Below are 19,904 nucleotides of genomic sequence, written 5' to 3' on the forward strand. Positions count from 1 at the left end.
AACATCCCCCAGGGGGATGGTGACTCCACCTCTATCCACGGCCCCCTGATCCAATGCTTGACAACTCTTTCCATGCAGAAATGTTCCCTAATATCCAATCTAAGACTCTTCTGATGAAACCTGAGTTTTTTTCTTCTGGTTCTGTCACTTGTTACTTGAAACAAGAGACTGAGTGCCTAGAGAACGCTTTCTCAGACCATTTGGCATTGCACATAATTTAGTTTTGCTGAAATCACAGCTCTCACTGTCCTCAGCTGTAGTTATAAATGCTTGAGACTTCTGTATTCAGACCCTGGGCCTCAGTTTGTCATTCAGGGGGAAAAAAAAGAAAACATATCTGAAGTATTATGGCACAACTGAATTGTGAACTCTATACTGCCAGCTGGGCAGGATGCCAATTAGAAATATTCGATGCTTTAATGATAGACAGTCCATTCTCTTCCTGTAACTTCCTGCTTGGATTTCTGCCCAAGTCGAGGGAACTTGGTGACCTGAGACCTAGTGCCTCATGTCACTCCTCAGTATTTGACTGTGAGGCTGCTCCAAGGCAATTTTGCTGTGTCTGTAGTCCAAGTGGAATGGATCAGATCTTCAGCAACTCTTATTTTAGGCATAGGATCTGCCCACTTGCTGTATAGAACCCCATTCACATCTTTTTTCTGTTGGTAGCTTCCAGACAGTTTAAGCTGTTCCTATGTTGATTGTGATGTAGCAGACCACATGTTGGCTAAGCATCAGCCATTTGGGGGAAGGAAAATCAAGTAGAGATAATTTGCACTAAGGGATTAAAATGCTTCTATTTAGTACACTAGATGCCATGCATTTCTGAAACTGTACTGCAACATGCCTGTAATCAAAAATTAGCACCTGTTGACCACAACTAAATTTGCATAGTGCACCACAGTGATGTCCCTTTCTAAACATACAGTAGTTTTGTGGCCTTTGATCCCCTGTACTGCAGTCTTAGGTGGGTGTTTTGTGGCTTACTGTAGGAGCCCAGAGTTATGGCCCTGCAATCCCTTCTTGATCCTTTGCCACTGAAGAAATCCTCCATGATGTGCTAAGCTAACATTGCTCACTGTGTCATGCTAAGGAAGACACTACCTTGTGTCTTCACCTGTAACAAAGTATATTTAGGAAAAGAGCTGGCCATTTGTGGACTATGGTATTCTTTCTTCTGCCATTGAATTAGGGCTGGGCTTTGTTTCCAAACATTGTGTTTCATAGCCAACAAGGGTTCTTGGATCAGTTTGTCTCAATCCTCGTCGCTGAATTATATTTTTAGACTGTGTAACACCACGTATTAATGAGTTCCATGACTTAGCTGTACATACTTTTAATGAAAAAACGTGTAATTGGCTGACATCCAGTTCTTGTGCGAGACTGCAACAAAAATCATTACCAACACATTTTCCCCTCATCATTGATGGAGGTTTTGTAGGCTTGCATTCACAGCCAAGCAAATGAGGCCAGGTAACCCAGCCTCCCTAACTCAGATTCAGGAGGCTGGATTAGGGTCCGATGAGCCCAGACACAAACGAGGAGCCCGCCGGGTGCCACCTGCCAACAGCTGGCACGTCCGGCGGGCAGCGCAGCGGTGTCTGCGGAGGATGGGTGCCCGCGGAGGATGGGTGCCCGTGGTAACCGCGCTGCCAGGGCACCGCTCCGCCCGCCGGGGCGCGTCCACCCGGGCCGTGCCACCGCGCCCGGGATCCGCGCCTACCGCACCGGCCATGGCCGGCGGCCGCGGCAGCGCCGGGAAGCGGCCGGGCCGAGCCGCCACGGCCCCAGGCCCGCAGCTGGGCAGCGCGGCAGCCCCGGCACCGGCGGGCAGCAGCCCCGGCAGCGGTGGGCCCAGGCGGTTGCCACAGGTCTCCGGGGCTGCCCTCCGCCTCCCGGCCCTGCAGGCCCGGCCGCGTGGAAAGCCGATCCCGGCAGGGCCGTCCCGACTGCCGCTCGCTCTCAGACCCTCGCGGGGCCGGGCCGGGCCAGGCCGGACCGCCGGCAGCCACGGCAAGCGCTGGGCTCGGCCGGGCCCGGCGGGGCTGCGGGCGGTGTGTGCACGGCGGGAGGGACCGAGCGGGTCAGCGCGGCGCGGAGGGCGGGGATAACCCCGTGGTGGCCGTCACGTGGAGCAGATGAAAGGGAAGCGGCTTGGCAGGGCGGAGAGGAGCCGGGGCGAGGGAAGGGGAGCGCGGCAGCGAGGAGCGGGGCGCAGCGCGGCGGGAGGGCCGCTGCCATGGGACGCTGACCGGCCCGGGACCCCGGCCCCGGAGCTGGAGCCGCTCGGGAGAGATGCGCGGCGGCGGGGCGCCGCTTCCTCCCGCCGCGCGATGAGGGGCTGCGGGGCCGGCGCGGGGCTGCCCGTGCCGCCGCTGCCGCCGCCTCTGCTGCTGCTCGGGGTGCTGCTGGCCGCGGCGCCGGGCGCGGCGCTGGGCAAGGAGACGGCGTTCGTGGAGGTGGTGCTCTTCGAGTCCAGCCCCAGCGGCGACTACACCACCTACACCACGGGGCTGCAGGGCCGCTTCTCCCGCGCGGGGGCCACGCTGAGCGCCGAAGGCGAGATCGTGCAGGTGAGCGCGGCCGGGGGGCGCCGCCTGCCCCAAGATGGCTCCGCGGGCCCGGCACCTGCGGCACAAAGCGGGGCCGGGCCCGCCGCCCCACGTGCGCCGCGCGGCCCGGGACGCGGTGACAGATGCGCGCCCGCGCACAAAGGCCCAGCGCCGGCCTCGGCTCGCGGGGCCGCCCCGCTTTGACAGCCGGGCGCGCGGCGCGGGCTCCGCTGGGCGGCGGGAGCGGGCGGAGCCGAGGCCGCCCCACACGCGCGGCGGGCTCCGCTCAGCTCCGCTCCGCTCCGCTCGCCCCTGCGCTGGGCGCTGGGCGCGGGGCGGGCGGGCGGGCGGGCGGAGGCGGGGCCGTGCCGGGCGGCCCCTGCCGGTCCCGGAGCTGCCGGCGGTGCGCGGCCGGAGCCGTGCGGGGCTGCTCCGCTCCGGGGGCGGCCGGGCCCGGGCTGGAATTGCCGCGGCAGTCATGGGGTGCTGAGCCCTCGGGCTGTGCCGCTCGTTGGCCGCTCCGCGCCCGGCGGCGCTCGGGGCTGGAGCCGGGGCTGCTGCGCTCGGGGTCCCCCGGAGCCCGGCTCCCACCGCGTCACGCTTCGTGCAGAGCTGTGCTTGGCTGGCTCACCAGAGAAATGGTTCTTGTCTTTGAACGCATCTACCCTTTACTCTTATTGAAACTCTTGAAGTGCTTATCTAATTCCTTTGTAGTTGCTTGTAATTGCTGACTTTATTTTTTCCCCCTTTCGCGAAGTAGAGAAAAATTACTTGAATGGTGTTTTAGTAAGTTTGACTGTTAAGCAAGTGCCAATAGCAATCTTTATTTCTCTTTAACAGCTGTGGGGTTGGTTTGTTTGCGTTCCATATATGTATGCATATGTACACATACATACGCACGTAAATATCCATCCAAAACTTACAAGAATCTAACTGGTAGCAAGTAGGTTATAGAAACCACTGTTAAAGCTCTACAAAGACAAATACATTACTATCAAAACAACTTTTTTTTCCTAAGTAAAGAATACTGCTTATGAATGCTTGATATTTCAAAAGAGTTTCAGCTGGGATGATTTCTTATAAAAGTTCTCTTGGAAGCAGAAGAGTTGTGAGGCCAAATTGCTGATGTAAGGTAATTTTTCAGAGAAAAGAGGGATGGACCCATTAAGTTATAATTATGACATTTAGAAGAGGTGGTGCTAGTAGGGGCTGGAACTGACATGGACGTTTTTTTAACCTTTTAGTGCTTTTTCATTTTAAGACTTAATAGTGTCTTTGAGGCCAGCAGGAGACTTCAAAGGTTCTTTTGTGTCAGGTGTTAGTATTAAGAACAGAACATAGGCTGAGGTCATACTTTCTTGGTGACTATAAGTAAAAGTGGAGAAAAAATAAACTGTTCTCTTAAGACTCAGATTTGCACAACTTGAAACAAGGGTATTAAATAGACTTTGGCAGGCCTTACTGTTTGTAACATCACCTGTCTGCTTCCTCTTCATGCCTGACTAGACAGCACCCCAAATAGGAAAAACTACAGTGAAAGTCACATGGTGTGGCAAATCTTTTACAGTCATTTATCACTCAAAAATTGATTTGCTTATTCATCTGGATGCATGCTAGATAACATATGCCACGGACAGGTTTGGGTTTGGTTTTTTTTTATGGGCTGTGTGTGCTGCTCTTTTTTCCAGAGGAGAAAACCTGGCAGATACTGTTCCAGAGCAGCTAGACTGAATGCTCTCAGTTGTATTTTCACTGCTGAGGTTTTAGATTGCATATACCATCTCTTGGCAGTGTCCTGCTTCCTCTTTCTCATCCTGAAAGAAAGTTTATCAGAGCCAAAATTGATCAAGATTCTCACAGCATTGTCTTGCTCCTTTTTTTCAGCTGGGCTGTGTTTTTGTAGAACATTTTGACTCTGCTGTTCTGGATCACCATTTAAAGTTCACTGTGAGGTTTAGAAAAGGCTCATGAAGCTGTTGCCACTCAGAACCTGTTCAGCAGCAGCTCGTTGTACATCAGTCAGTGAAGCAAGCTCTTCTTGGCCCCAGCCCCTTTGTCAGTGCACACAGCTCTTTCAAGAATAAGATGCATTTTTCTTTAAGATGAAATATTAGAAGTTCTTGAAAATCAGGCACACATTAAAGAATGGATCAAAGGAATTGTGGTTTTGGGACTACACAAAGGCTTACTTTTGTTTATGTTAATAGCATCAATTACTCATTGGTCTTGAAAGTCTGAACAAAAAAACCCCAACCTTAAGAAACAATGCACTTTCAGCTTTTGATAGGTCATACATCCACTCCTGAACTGGTTATTGGTCAGATTCCTATCCAGTAGTGGTGTGCTATTATATTGTTTCTCAAGTTATTGTGAATGAATCTTATTAGGGTCAAGTGTCTCCCCAGAATAACTCTTCAGAGAGATGAAATGTTCATATGCCTTCTTTCATGTGGCCACAGTTTGTATTCAGCAAACTCATCCTCATGTTGCTGTGTCAGCTGGTCCTTAAACTGCTGGAAAGTCTAACAATTTTGGTGGTATCTGGCATACAGGAATATCCCATGTTTCCTGGGGCAGCATGCTGGCCATTGATATGGGCAAGAGATTGGAAGTTGCAGATGTTTGGTTAGAGAGTGACTGTGAAAACCAGACTTTGTTGAAACCTCCGAAATGATATATTGCTCTGAAACAAATTATCACTGGAGAACTCCCTATGGTTGAAACTTCTCCTGCCATTCAGGGCAAAAGTTCAGATGTAGCCTTGTCTCAAGCTCAGTGTTACATGGCCACAGACTGTGCTTGTACAATAAAAATCACTGATTTGACAGCAGTGGCTTTATTGCTCAGAGTGAGGTTGTGTATCTTAATCTACTTGCATCTGGTGAGATCCTGTTCCTGTTGCTTGTTCAGCTTGATAGCTAAGGTGTGGAGCATCTAATATCGCATTTCTTATAAAGTTATGGTTGTGATTGGGCTGCTCAGGTGAGGTGCTTGGGAAAGAGGATCAAATTTAATGCCTGTGATGTGTCAAAAACTTTAAATTATGTGCATTCATTATTGTCAGTTTTCTCTCAGTCTTACTTTTTTTTGTACTCCTGCCTTAAATACAGCAATATGGGTGGATTACTGAGATATACAATTTTGGAGAGAAGCAGCATGGAGGAGAAATTTGAGGATGAGTGTTTTTTCTTGTGCAACAAAAGTTTGTGTTTTGGTTGGTTTGTTTCTGCTTGGAAGCCTCAGCAGGGAAATGATGAACTTCATGTAGCCATTGAACTGGAGCAGTGTGTAGATGATGTAACAATCTCCACTTGCATATATTTTTTGTGCTTAAAAGGTAACAGTCTGGGGAGAACAAGCAGAACTCAGTGCTTTAAGCTCCAGGAATAAAACAGAAGTGGGACACTTCCCACCTTCTTACATGATACTTCCTAGTAGCAAATTATTGCCCGTCTTTCTCTTGTAGAAGGTGGGGAGGCTTCAAACTGGACTGCAAGACAGTGCCTGTGTGTTCCTTCTTTCCTTCCTTCCATCTCCCTCCCACCCCTTACTTCAATGGCTTTGAATCTTCCCTCTGTTTTTTCAAAATGCAAAAGTTACCCAAGGTTGCAAACTTCACTCAGAAGCATTGGCAGGTTTTGATGGTGTTGAAAGGAGTGACTTGAAATAACTGTGCAGATACAGAAGATGTCTAGCCATGATCACAGGAGGCTGAATCAAGGGGATGTTTGTGTCCTTTGAGAGTGGAAGACAAAAATAAGTATTTTTGGATTTTTTTGGTTGTTCTTTTGTGATCATGCAGGTTAAGTTTCTTCTTGCTGAGTGCCTGAAGGCCTTTCAAAATGAGGAAGTGGAATTATTTGTGGCTTTGAGTCACTGTCTTATTGAATGTTTTCTTTGCTAGTTATCCTCTTAGAATATGAAGGCGCCTGTGATTGGGTTTGTGTTAGTTTCCCTACCCAGCTGTGAGTCTGTGGCTTGCAGTAATGATCCTGAGGACATCAGGCACAATGCATTTATCTGGGCTTCAGGTTGGCTTTGTCATTGTGTCCTTAAAGGAAGAATAATTTGCTTCCAAAATGAGAGATCACTTAGGGAAAGACTTGCATGGTTGTTGTACCTGGACAGCCTTTGTGGAGTGTAATGCACAGGAACTTGCTCACAGCAGAGGTGTTGTCTTGGGCTTGATCTCAGGACAGACTGGTCCAGCTGTTTCACAGTTTTATCCCTCCCTCTGTCCTTTTTTTTTATTTATTTTTAAGTTTCAATCATGGTTTATCCTGTTGTGTACTGTAGTTGAAGACAGCCTGCTAAGGTGTTTTGTTTAAGTTTTTATCCTCATGTACTGTTTTGTCTTGACACTGAGCACTGTCCTCACACCCTGAGCTCCAGCCCAGTTCCATCATTGCTGGCTTATTTTGCAAGGAGTTGCCTGTTCCCATTGGCTTCTGCCTGAGATATTGTAAATAAAGATGCTTATTTTCAATAATTCTTCAGCACTGCAATATCTAAGATGTCTCTTAGAATGGTGGTGAAAAGACATGGGAGGAGACTGATCTGAGGATGAGGTACCAAATTCAGTGATGAGTTACTGAGCTCAGGTATCTGTTATCTTTGCACAGAGCTGCAGCAATACCAGAATCCTCCTATCAGAACCTTGGTGCAAGACTAAGGCAGTCCCTTGAAGAAAGGGTGGGAGGCACAGTGTAAGAAAATGCAGTAAAAGATATTTAAGTATGGAGAAGTTAGAGTGGAAAGAACAAAAAATGCTAATGTGACCCATTTAGAGGAAGAGGAATAAAGTAGGTTAACCAAGTAAATAAAAGCAGAAAGCTCACAGCACTGCCTCAGTACTCAGACCTACCAGTGCAATTTCCATACTTCCAAGTAAAGGTGGGGAATCAAGTGGGAAGAATAGTTTGTGGGAGTTCAGGTAACTTTTCTGCACGTGTCTGTATGCTTAGTTAAACTTCCTTACAGATGCTGAAGCTCTGCACTGTTGAAAGCCTTGCCTTTGGTGGCAGGATGCTGACCATTTCCTTTTCCATGTGCTCCTCTGGCTTGTTTCAGAGCTGGAAGTAGAAAACTCAAAAATTGTTCAACATGCATCCCTTTGGAGAATTTTATTTTCATTTATATATATATTTATTTATGTTTAGACTGGATCTACGTGACTGCAGTGGTTTATATCTAATTACAGCCTACTTCCTGGTGTCACCAGCAGTTGTGGCCAGCCATGGCCCATGGGTGGAACTGGCCCTCAGCCCCCTGAGCACCTCTGTGGTGCCCTTGCTGGGCAGCACAGCTGCAATGACACCAGGTGAAGTGTCTACAGGACATTATTCAGTGTGGCAGACTTGGAGGCAGCTCTACTGCCAGCAGATCTTATAGGAAACTCTTGAGTAGTTGAATAAAACCATTGATTAGCATACATAGTAATTTTCTTCCAGTTTATACCATCTTGTGGTGGAGTGTGTATTTAAAAAGGCTCCCTTTTTTTATTACAGTCTTCTAGTTCTTGTTTTGGAATTGCAAAGTGAGGCCCTTCTGAACCAAAATAACTTTCAGAAATGGTTTTTCAAAGTATGAATGCTTTCAGGAGGCCAGCATTGGACTGGTTAAGGAAAGATAAGATCTGGATGCAGTAATCTGTAGTGCAATAATCTGCTGTATGTTCTACCCAGTTATGTAGGTGGTACAGGTATTTGCATTAATACACTTACTACATTGGAAGTGCTCAATTTAGGAAGCATTAAGTGTGAACTGGTACATTCTATCTCTTGTTTTGGGCATCTGCCCTTCAGTATTCAAATATGTTCAAACCAGAGCGTGTGCCTGCACATAAAAACAGAATGAATGCAATTTGAATGCTTGGCCTTATTTCTTGTTTCCTGGCTTAAAAGGAGGGCCCTTCACACTCACAGAGACCAGCAAAGGAAAAACAGATTGTTTTTAAACAAAGGTGTGGTTTGAAGTTGTCAAAACAGCAGCAGAAGATTCATATTAATGTAAAGAGTAATCATATTTTCTGCATTTTTCTCAACTGCTTGGCACAAAGCAGAGGTGACCAGGGAAGTGTGATCTTGCAGATTCCCAACTGAGACTCCCAAAATTTGCACTTGACTGCACTTATCCCATTGGTGAAGCTGTGCTTACATTAGGCTTGAGCAGCAGTGCTCAGGAAAACAGGCCTCTGGTGACTTAGGGTGTCCTCTTCACAGTGGCAGACTGCTTTCATTCATTTTTTTCCATTTCCTTTTCATGCTGCTTAGAGACTTTTGTTGTTGCACTTGGCTTTAAGATGAAGAGCCAGTTTACAAAGGTTGATTAGGTGCCTGTTATGTTCCAGACACAAGTACAACCTTAAATATGCAGCTTAATATATGCAGACTCTCTGGGCTTCCCAGACACATGTTACTGGGTGCATTAATGTGAGGATTTTAGTTGTTTTCTAAAGCTGATGGCCAGCTTAAGCTTTCTGTTGGTTTCCTTCAGCTTAAGCTGCTTTATTATTTTGCATAATTTTCAGCAGTGAAGCAAATGGAAGAAGCAGTGAGGAGGTGACTGGCCTGAGAAGAAGGAAGGGCCATGGTTTAGAGTCTGCAGTCATGGTTTGAGTACAAGTGTTTAATTAGCTGTACAGGCATGCATGTTGCAAGTATGTGCCTCCTACTGTGAATTTACTGCATGTGCTTGGTAAGCAACTTTCAAATACTTCTGATTGTAGTGTTTGAAAAATTGCTTTTAATTCAGAAGAGAGCTTAGTTTGTGCCAAGATCTGTTTTCCAACTTTGAGGCTTTTGATGCTTCCCTGCTTTAAAAAAATACACACAATAAAAAGTGGTTTAAGTGTGGCTGTGAAAAATCCTTCTTCTCCACTTCTTGCTTTATCCAATTCCACTCTGCCCCTCCTCCCCCAAGCAGAAGAGGCTCAAACCAAACTTGCAGTTGAGTTCACCTTTGGAACTGCAAGTTTTGAGCTTTTAAACTGTCTGCTTTGATGACACATGAAGAAATGTACCTTTGAGAGCCTGAACTGGAAATGCAGAAGGTATTTTGTTAGAATTTTTTACGCTCATGGGTCAATTTCACAATTCTGTGGTTCATGGAGAAGAACCTCTTTTTAAAGGCTGTGTGCTTTTTAAATTTTATTTTATTTTCCTCACAGAGACTTGAAGATTTATAGACTTGTTTGGGTTTGGATAAATGATGGCAACTCAACTGAGCTTTGATCAATTTTACAGTAATAACAACAGCAACAGTAATAGTACCTGTGTCTCATAGATAAATCATCAATATTCTATATACAGCATGCCAGTTGTGTGCAGTAGTGTTTTCTGTTCTGTTAGCCTGTCCTTGCTGGCTTTGGAGGTTAGGAAATGCAATGTAGCAGCTGCTGCCCTTTGCTTTGGCACTCTGGGTTTTCTCCTGAAGAAGTCTCTAAAGGTTTGTATGATAAAATAGGGAAAGGTACTGGTCACCATTCCAGTGTTGTATTTTAGTAGGTCCAGCATACTTTCTCATACCTAATTTGTATTTATTTAGAAACCTTTCAGAGCAGATGTTGTCTTGCCTGCTGTGAGAATAAAGAGTAGATGAGCCATTTAGGATTGGATGCCAAGCTGGCAGATATCCTGGATGATGTGTAGCAGGGCTGTGAGCAAGAAATGAACTCTGGAAACAGTGCCAAGGGATGCTGCTGAGTTCAGTATTTAAGAGGAGCCAAGGTCTGGAGACCTCTTTTTGCTCTGAGACAAGGTATCCCCAGTCTGGTAGCCAGCAGTGTTTTGCCTCCTTAGAAGATACTATCTTTTACATCCCAAAGCTGCATCTGAAGAAAAGACATTGTGGACTAGTTAATGCTAAAGAACTTCCAAAGTATGATAGTGTTTTGGTTTTCCACTATTTTATTTGAGAAAGCTACTCTGCCAGAGTTGCACTGCCCCCATTCTGAACTACCAGGGATAGTCTTTTTGGGTTTGGATACTGGGAATTGACAGAGTTTTTCTACAGTGAAATAACATGGTTGTAGTTGCGCATTGGGGTTAATTTCTCACACCAGAGCTGAATGCCCTCAAATAACAAAAGTCACATGAAGTGGTCTGAAATTCTGTTGTCTGCCACTCCTGTTTTCTTCAGACGGCCATGGGCAGGTGATTTGAAATCTTTCTGGACAGCTTTAGTATTAAACATAGATCCCTGCTGTGGAGTAGTCAGAATGTATGCACACGTGTGTGTGAGATATGCAGTACAAGAGAATCTCTGTTTCCAAAGTCTGTGTTAAGTGTTTGTTTCAGGGGCTTGGATGGGAACTTTCCTGGAGCCCAGAGACACCCCAGCCTTGGAAGTTGTGTAGGAAGAAGCTCCTGTCCTTCTCAGGGAAAGGGCTGAAGTGTCCTGAAAGAGTTAAGCTCTACTTAGCTCACTCATAAGGTATTTAATATCCTTATTAAACTCAACTGCTGGTTCACTTTTTTTTTCCTCTTCTTATGCTGAATAAAATTTCTTGAAGAGCTGAGCCTCTGCCTCTCAGATCAGAGGCTCACATGTTGAAGCTGGCAGTGCTAGAGGCTAGTTCCTATCTGTGTGACAGCATTTTTAATTTAACAGGACCGGCTTTGATGTTCTTGAATATTTATAGGCAGCTTCAGATCACTCCAGTGTGTATTCTTTTTAACTGGAGCAGAAGTTCTTCCTCACACAACAAAATTTCTTTCCCTCTGTTTACTCTTTGGTCTCTTTTGGATTTGTAGACATCAGTGGTTTTATGTTACAGAAATATTGCTTTAATACTTACTTAGAGGGGGGAACCACTTGATTTCCTTACTTTTCCTGCAGCTTGGGGGTAGTCCAGTAACTGGATCATAGCTCCTTGTTTGAGCCTTGCTCAAACACAATGTAAAAGACATAAAATAGAATTTGAGCAAAACCCAGTTACAGTGAATCCTTCTCCATTACCTGTGTAAACTCAGGTGGGTCTGCAGTGGCTCAGACCTGGAGCACTCTCAGGAATCACAGAAATGTGTGTCATAGACCCTAAGGAAGGAGCAGGTTGTGTGTGAAGAGGAACTGAAAACTTGGGATTTGGCTCTCAATAGCAGCTGATCAGAAATTATGGAAAAAAATTTTAGAAGGAAATTGCCACTTGGATCATTTGGCTTGAATGAAACTTTGACCAGCCTTGGGCAGGAGTGTTAAAAAAGACACCTGATGGATGAGCTGTCATTCAAGTGTTAACCCATCTCAGGCTTCTTTGCCTCTGTGCTTCCCTGCTCCACTGGCAGAGGCTGCTCAGAGCTGGCTCTGTGCTTTAATAAACAGAGATTCAGTGGGGTTTGGGCACTTCAAAGCCTCTGGCTTTGGTGTCCTGGGCCTTGTTGTGATTTACCTTTACCTTGATGGTGCCACAGGAGGCAGCTTTTGTGTCATAAGAAAATGTTCTGCTGTGAGATTCTCTTTTCCCCTTTCCCTGCCATGTTTCCCTGCTGCTGTATCCTCTTAGCCCTGTGTGATGGATGTCATGTGGATTCCCTTATTCCTGATGTCCTGACCTACAGAAACTTTGCCATGGCCAACTGGGACAGCAAAGCAATGGCATTTTTTCCTGGATCCATGTGGTTGCTGGTAGTTCAGGGAGGTTCCTGTATCCTTCTCTGCTGCACTCACTGTTTGCTGTGAAGTTCTGTGCACGTTCTGTTACAGGATGATCTCCTAGGTAAACTTGGAACACCATTATTGAAATAGCAGATTTTTGTGTGTATTTTTTTGAATGGTTTCACTTAGTAAAAAATTCTTTCAGGGATGATAATTTGTTTTAATGCACAGCCTGCAGAGGAAAAGGTCTGTGGGTTTAGACATTTCTGTTGTAGCTGCACTTCTCTGCTGATACAGCCATTTCTAGTTCAGCAAGTGAAATCAATGTCACTGCCTGGGTGGATAAATAGCACTGGAAATCAACCACAGGAGGAAAGTGCTTGCTTTCTATGTGATATCAACAGTTTGCTCAAAGAGTAAGGTTTCTCTTGCAATAGACATTCAGCAGGGAAACAGAGACCTGTAACTTACTAATGTAGCAGTGAGAGTTTCTGAAATATGCCAGTAACACAACTTTGTAATGTACAAAACTAGAGAAAGAGCTGGATGGCTGCTGGAGTGCCATTCAGTGCTTGTGTCTAGGGATGGGTGGATGTGACAGTGACTTCATTTTTCTTTAGTTCCTGCCTCCAAACCGTTGTTAACAAATTCCTTCTCCCTACATACCCTGAAATATCCTTGTGAGACAGGAAAATTTATCAAGTGTGGAAATACTCAATACTTCTGTCTCTGGGCAGGATTTTTCCAACAACCACAAGTTGTGCTAGGGGAGGTTTACGTTAGATATTAGGAAAAAAAATCACACAGAGGGTTATAAAGCATTGGAAGAGCCTGGCTAGTGAAAGTGGTGGTGTCATTGCCTCTGGAATTGTTCAAAAATGTGTGGATGTGGCTTTTGAGGACATGGTTTAGTGATGAACATGGTGGTGTTGGACTTGATCTTAATAATGGTTCTGTGATTCCCTCTGTCAGTGTGCTTTTGTCTTAGTAGGAAGTAATAGACAGTAGCATACATCTAGTTAAATGTAATTGCAGTGAGAATTTTTGCAAATCAAATGACTTTTCCGTCCTTAAGTTGCACTTGGTGTCTTAGAATTCAAATTGGTGAAGCTGGGAAAATATTTGCTTCCTGTGTAAGTGATAAAACATACTGGGTGGTAAGGATATTGCTAGCAAACAACCTTGTAGGTAAAGATATTTGTCAGACTAGGTAGCACTACTTAAGAAGCTGAATTTTATATATATAAATATTTTTTAGTAGTTGTACTGTCCAAGTGCTGGTGAATGTTGAAATCTTGTCATTATAAACATATTCCAGATAAAATGGGTTCTGCAGTCTTTAGAACAGAATCCACAAACTCATGCAATCTTTTCTTGTTCTTGAGACAGCAGAATTTTGATGTAGGTTAGGACTGGTCCAGGTAGGAAGGACTGAGAAAAGTAATAGGAATCCTGAGTGTCTGTCAAGGGAAAGTTGTGGAGCAGGGAACTTGAATTTTTTATCACATTCTTGCCAGAAAAAAAAGCTTGGAACAGCAACCAAGAAGAACAAGAGAGAAGTTGAACAAGCCTTAGAAGAAAGCCATCCTAAAGCAGTTGCTGGGTACAGCACACTGTAAACACTGCCCAGCTGGGGAATATCCTCTAGCACTTGCTCTGCCTCTGGAGGCATGGTGGTTGTGGCTGCTCTGCTTTAAGGAATGGTTCATGAACTGTATGATAGAGGAATTTAATCTTTGTATCAGTATGATAATGTGGCATATCCATGCCCAACTGCAGGGTTCAGTTTCTCAGCAGAGAACAGCATTTCTTACTCTGAAAGAGAATCTCTACGTGAATTCACAGATTTTTGCTGTTTGTGTTACATGGAATTAACATTACAGGCTGTGCCTCTGGAAGGAGGAGTTGGTTTTATTTAGCTTTTCAAGCTGAGGCAGCTGCTAGAAGAATATAATCTAAAAAAAACCCAAACAGTATCTATTTAGAGATAAGACAATTTACATTAAAAATACTTTTTTTAGGGTAATTTCAGGCATTTTCAGTGCTCCTTCAGCTTAATTCTTAAGGATACAGAGTGCATTTCTAATTGTGTAGTAGTCTTTAAAGCATTTAAGAATGTGCTGTTTGACAGAGATTTTATGGGTACTTTTTGGGTTGGTTTGGTTTTTTTGCTGTCCCTTTAGAAATCTGTCAGTGAAATGTCCTTGCAGATGCTGAGGGATGACTGCTAACAGTGAATGAAGCATGAACAAAATGGGTTAGAACAAAACATATGCTCTGCTTTGCAACAGGTGAGCATATGCTGCCTGACTGAAATGCTAGAAAAGACTGCTTTGAAATCCTGAATGTTTTAGGGAAATATTTACATTTTCTGATATTGGCCTGTTCCTGTCTCTCATTAGCTGGTGGAGAATTGATCTCTGATGTTAAGACTCCAGGATCATATTTCTAGTACTGAGGCAGGACCTGGATTATTCAGTGGGTGAATAAACTTCATTCAGGGTGTTTAAAATTTGGCAGCTGATCCTGGCAGAGCAGCAGCTCTCCCCTGCTGTCCTACAGGTTGCATTTCCAAGCTCACATTGTTGCTCTCTGAGGTGGATGGAGAGGAGTGGGAGCAGCTTCTGGAAGGGCTCAGGTGCTGGTGACAGCCTGGGATTGTTTCTGGGGCTGGCAGCATGGTCACAGGAGCTCTGATGGACAAGCAGTGACTGATTTTACATCTGGGTGGGTGAGCAAGGGAGGAAAAAAATCAGGTTTCTCTGATTTCTTTCCTGGTGCCTTTTTCTTGCCTTTCTGATTCTCATTTTCTGATTGCTTTTAGTTCCTGTGTGAATTCTCAGGGCACTACCAGGGAAACACAGAACTGTTTCTGAACTTCAAGGTGAAAATGATTTGCAAGAGAATTTATAAAAGTTCATGATCCTATCATTTCAACCCCACTCTTCTATAATAATTAAGACAGGAAAAAATTATAATAACCTCCAACCAATTCAGAGTTAATATTTGTGTAGCTGAATTTCTCTTCTCATCTATCTTTGAGGGTAGAGAAGGAAGCTTTGGTTTTTTTTGAAATGTCGTTGGTTTAGTCCTGCAGTTGGAGGTATTTGTTAAAAGCCCTTTGTTATATCTATCCACAAAAGTGCAGTAAAAGAGAATTAAATTAGGAAAAGAGAGAATTTCTTGCATGTGATGCTCCTTAAGTGTTATTTTTTATATGTTTTATCTCTGGTGCCTTTACATGGACCAGGTCTCAATGATTCTGAAATGCCAAGGTGCTGTAGAATCTTGGAATTCCCAACCCAGCCCTGCAGGGCCTGTTAAAACAATCACTGGTGCTGAGTCTGGTTATCCTTCAGGACAATTTTATAGGTGGCACTATTTTTGTCATGTTCCGATATTTCATGATGAAATTACTTACAGATGGGTTGCAGGCAGAGAAACTAGGGTTGGTATTTATTATCTCAAGAGACCTTCCCTTTCTTGAAGAAAGCTAATTAGTAGTGCTCTGGAAATCACTTCAGTGCCCTTCTTAGGGTCAAAATTAGGGATCTGACAGAGAGAATTAAAGTGCAAATAAGCAGATCCAAAAGTTGGCTATTCAGACATATCTCAAAGTTCCAGCAGGATTTACTTTTTTTTTCTCAAATGTTGCCCAAAAGATGGGTCATGCATCAGTGTGCTAGTCTGGTAGGTAATATACTGCTTTTGTAGTCCATATAGCAGAATCCTGAAAATTGGTCATCACCTTCATTTTCTAGTACAGTTTGTGATAAGAAGTGTCTGCTAACCACCTGTCCCCAGCCTGCTTGCCCAAAGCCAAATCAAGTTTCTGAAATTGTAGTGTGAGATTTTAAGCTGCTGTATTGATTGAAGATGTCTCTAGTTTGAAAATGAGAAAGGCAGAGCTTTGTTTTCCCCTCAAATAAATATTAGAACATTCATTTAACTTTTGGAATATGATTTAATGGCACTTGCAGGCCTGACACATCCCCTCGCATCAATCACTTGTGCAAAAATATTAATATAAAGTTAATACTTCTTCCAGGTAATAGCGATCTATTATCAAATATTTTGGATTCTGTCCAGTCTTCCAGTTCAGCACTGGGAAGGACTGGGCATGACAACTGACTTTGAGCACTGTGTTGGATATTCAGGCACAGGCACTGGTGCCTGACACGGAAATTCCTGGGACACATTTGCCCTGGTCGCTGTCAATTGCAGCACCAAAGTTTTGCAAACAGCCACAGCTGTGTTTTCATGGTACAGCTCAACTGAGTTGTCTCTGGTTTATCTGTCTGGGAAGGTGCTGCTGTTGTGATTTGCCCAAGCTGTTTCCATCATCTTTGGAAAAAATAATTGAAATTTTGGGTCTCCCGTGTGTAGAGTTTGTGCTGATTCCTCAGGTTCTGCTGCTGAGTGAGTGATGCAGCTGTTGCAAACATTACCCAGTAGTAATGAAGTAATGCAGCATCTAGAAAATTCAATATTTTGAATGGAAATTCAGAAACCAGAATAATGTAGAACTGGCTGTTATTTCTGTATATTTTGGTGTGAATTTCTTATCCATGTTTGTAGAGATGTTCAATGAAGGAGCTGTTTAGGCAGCCATATAAATCATATATATTGGGGATGCTTTTTAGCCAGTTTCAGGTTTGCACAGAATCATTTGACAGGTAACTTTTCAACTTGCATTCAAATAAAAAGTTCTTATAAGTTGTAACCTCTCTAATTTTTTAACCCTTACTCCATTTTTCCAGCTTGTGTACTGAGACAGGTCTTGTAGAAAACTCTGATCATGAAATTAACAACTTTATCACAGTAAATGCTCATAGTAAGTCATAATTTTACAGGTTTTCTTCAGTTCTGACTGTTCTTAACTTTGAAACCATAGTTTTCAAACCACAGAAAGGTTGGAAGAGGTGTCTCATGGGCTGGGTGTTAAAGATTCCTAAGAGTTTTAGGAGAAAAACTCAAGACTGTTCCTCCATCAAAATCAGCTCTGAGGCAAAAGCACTTGGCTATACCTCATTGCCTTGCACACCCAAAGTGTGTAACACACACACACACCAGTGTTATTGCTTGTGTTTTCCACATGTGCACCCCTGACTTTGCTATTGGTAATTCTGTCCTGCTCTCAGAGCTTTGGGACCACTTCAAAATAAGTGAAACTGCTGGAAAAAAAGGGAGAAAAAAAGAGAAATTTTAATGGCACCAGACAGAAGGCAATGTGGGAAGTTATTTACTGTGGCAAATCCCACATCCTTATTACCAACACTGTCATAATGGGCGTGGCGGTGCTGCAGCACACACTGTTTATTTTATCCTTCAGAGGAAGGGACTTGCCTTGATACACCTGCAGCACTCTCCAAAGGAACCCCTTCTCCACTCTGCAGATACAGGAAAACATTTGACAAAGCAATGAGGAGTTGAATCTATGTGAGCTTTCATTCTCTGTGTTGGTAACAGAGCTGCAGTTATTTGAAATATCAGCTAGGTGTGTGAGCGAAATAATTCTGAACTAAAATATCCAAACTAAAAATGCAGCAATATCTTGTGTTGTAATCTGGATGAAGGTTTTGGCAGCACATCTACCAGGGTTTGAGTGTTTTAAATACAGATGTGCCTTAGTAAAGAAGATGCAGCTGAAGTTTGAATGTAGCCTTGTACAAATACAAGTCAGACAAGCTGCAAAATAAAAAATATAGAATAAAAAGCATGATTAGAAAAATGGCGTGGACAGCCTCACTGTAAGCAAGAATCTTGTTTTTAATTAGTAGGCAACCTCTGTTGTTTAATAACCAAGCAAAAAGAAGCTTGGATACAGTAAATCCCAATGGTTTTTGCAGATTCTGTAATTGAAATATATGAGTACATATGCTTGAGTATATATGCTGATGTCAGACAAAATGAAGTGGCTTGTTTGAGATCAAAGTTCACCCATCTTCTGTTAATGCAAAGATGAGTGCCTTTCCCTGGATGTGTGTGTTGGTGGAAGGTGGGTTGTAAGTGTTTGTGTACAGTTGTGAACCATCTGGGCCTGGAGCAAAATTGGGACCCCAGGGAACAGGAGGGGAGTGGTGGGCAGTGCCCACTCATTGTGTGCTCCAAGTGCTGGGGAAATAAATGCTGAGTCTGGAAACTCCAACTTCATGAGGAACTTTGGAACAAAAGTAATTAAATTGGTCCCATTTTTATTTTGAGAACAGAACATTGAGTGTCTACCTTTATAGCTGTCTCTCGGGCTATTTTCATATTTTCTGCAAAGACTTATTTGAGGTTTCATTTGTTAGGAAGCCTGTGCTCCAGCTTGTCACTACTGTGAGAATGGGTGGGAGGCCAAGGGAAGCATTTAGTTTACTGGAGTTTGCTGGATTTGTGGGATCCTTTGGCCTGACTTCAGAAGGTATTTAGTTATAGCTGACTTGACATTACTGAAGAGAAATGATGTCTTCTAGCTGTTTAAACAAATTCATAATGTGTTATGGAAAGTATCTGTGTGATATTAGGAAAAAATTCTTTATTTTGAGGATGGTGAGGCACTGGCACAGGTTGCCCAGAGAAGCTGTGGATGCCCCATCCAGCTTGGGGCATCTCTGGAGCAACCTGGTCTAGTGGAAACTGTCCCAAGCATGGCAGGGCATTGGAATCAGATGAGCTTTAAATTCCCTTCTAAGCCAAACCATTCTGTGATTCTGTGGCACTCACAAATTGATTTTATGAGTCCTAATTTTTCTGACCTCTTTCTCACCACCAAAACAAGAGGAAGGGGAAATGGGAAGGTGACTGTTGGCTTGTCACTTGTTAGTTAAGTTATGAACACATCAGAATTAACGTTTAGGCTCCTGGTAAATTTTTTTTTTCTTTACACAGCAATCCCTTGCTGAGGGCAGGGATATTGGGTACTTAAGAGTTAAATAATCTTGCTTTGGAAGCAGCTGAACAGTTTACACTCCTTGCTGGGCTGTACAAAAATACTTTTCCTTTGAAGTGCTAGGAGGAGCGGCTGAGGGTAAAACCTGGAATGGGGTTGTAGCAGTTTGCAGTGGGCTCAGCTTGGAGCAGGCAGCTGCCTGCAACTGCAGGGTGAGACGGCAGAGAGAGAAGGTCAGGCTTTCTTTCACTCTTGCCATCAATGTCTTTTTTTCTGAATTCTTCAAATGCTATCTAGTCCTTAAAAATTTTTGGATTAGGACACATTGCAAGAAATACAGATTAAAATTATCCTTTCCCATAAAGGTGTGAGAAATACAGGGGTCTTGTTGGAAGTTCCTTGGCTGCTGCTGATGTGATCTGGTAGTGAAGTGCACCCTGCTGCTGTCTGGGATAGAAGGATTCATCTCTGCCAAGTGGTGTAAAATAGGTCAAACTCTTGTCTGGAAAGAACTTTCCAAAGTTGGTCAGAACCTGTGAAATCTCAGGCCTGATGTTCCACCTCAGCCAAGCTGAGCTCTCAGTGCAGAGCTGACAGGAGGATGACAGCAGTGGCACTTGGCCCACATGGAGGAAACTGAACCATGATGTTTGCAGGAAAAACCATGAGTTTACAGCCCTGTGCATGGGAATCTGTGCATCCTCTGCTGTCAGAGCTGGGCATGGCACTGCTGGGGGCTCTTCTGCAGAGCAAACCTTGCCATGGGTAAAACCTGCTGCACACTGGCTCTGACACACTGATGTCTCCTGCCAGGACCAGCATGGAACTAGACTGACTGAATCTCTGGTTTTCTAGAGCAACACTCTGTCTCTTGGATTAATAAT

The 19,904-nt window shown here is 44.2% G+C and overlaps 1 protein-coding gene across 8 annotated transcripts in view; it reads left to right on the plus strand.

Annotated features, from left to right (window-relative positions):
- Positions 1 to 1,983: 1,983 nt before the first annotated feature.
- ZNRF3 (zinc and ring finger 3) overlaps positions 1,984 to 19,904 on the plus strand; it is a 72,690-nt gene continuing 54,769 nt past the window's right edge. For all 8 annotated transcript variants that reach the window (XR_012583108.1, XR_012583109.1, XR_012583113.1 and 5 more), the window contains exon 1: positions 1,984 to 2,573. Coding sequence is in view for 1 of the 8 variants with exons in the window: in XM_005488939.4 (XP_005488996.4) it covers positions 2,139 to 2,573 (435 nt within the window). In the remaining 7 variants the exon portion in view is untranslated. The remainder of the gene's footprint in view (positions 2,574 to 19,904) is intronic.

This window comes from Zonotrichia albicollis, chromosome 18 (assembly GCF_047830755.1).
Source record: "Zonotrichia albicollis isolate bZonAlb1 chromosome 18, bZonAlb1.hap1, whole genome shotgun sequence".
NCBI classification, from domain to species: Eukaryota; Metazoa; Chordata; class Aves; order Passeriformes; family Passerellidae; genus Zonotrichia; species Zonotrichia albicollis.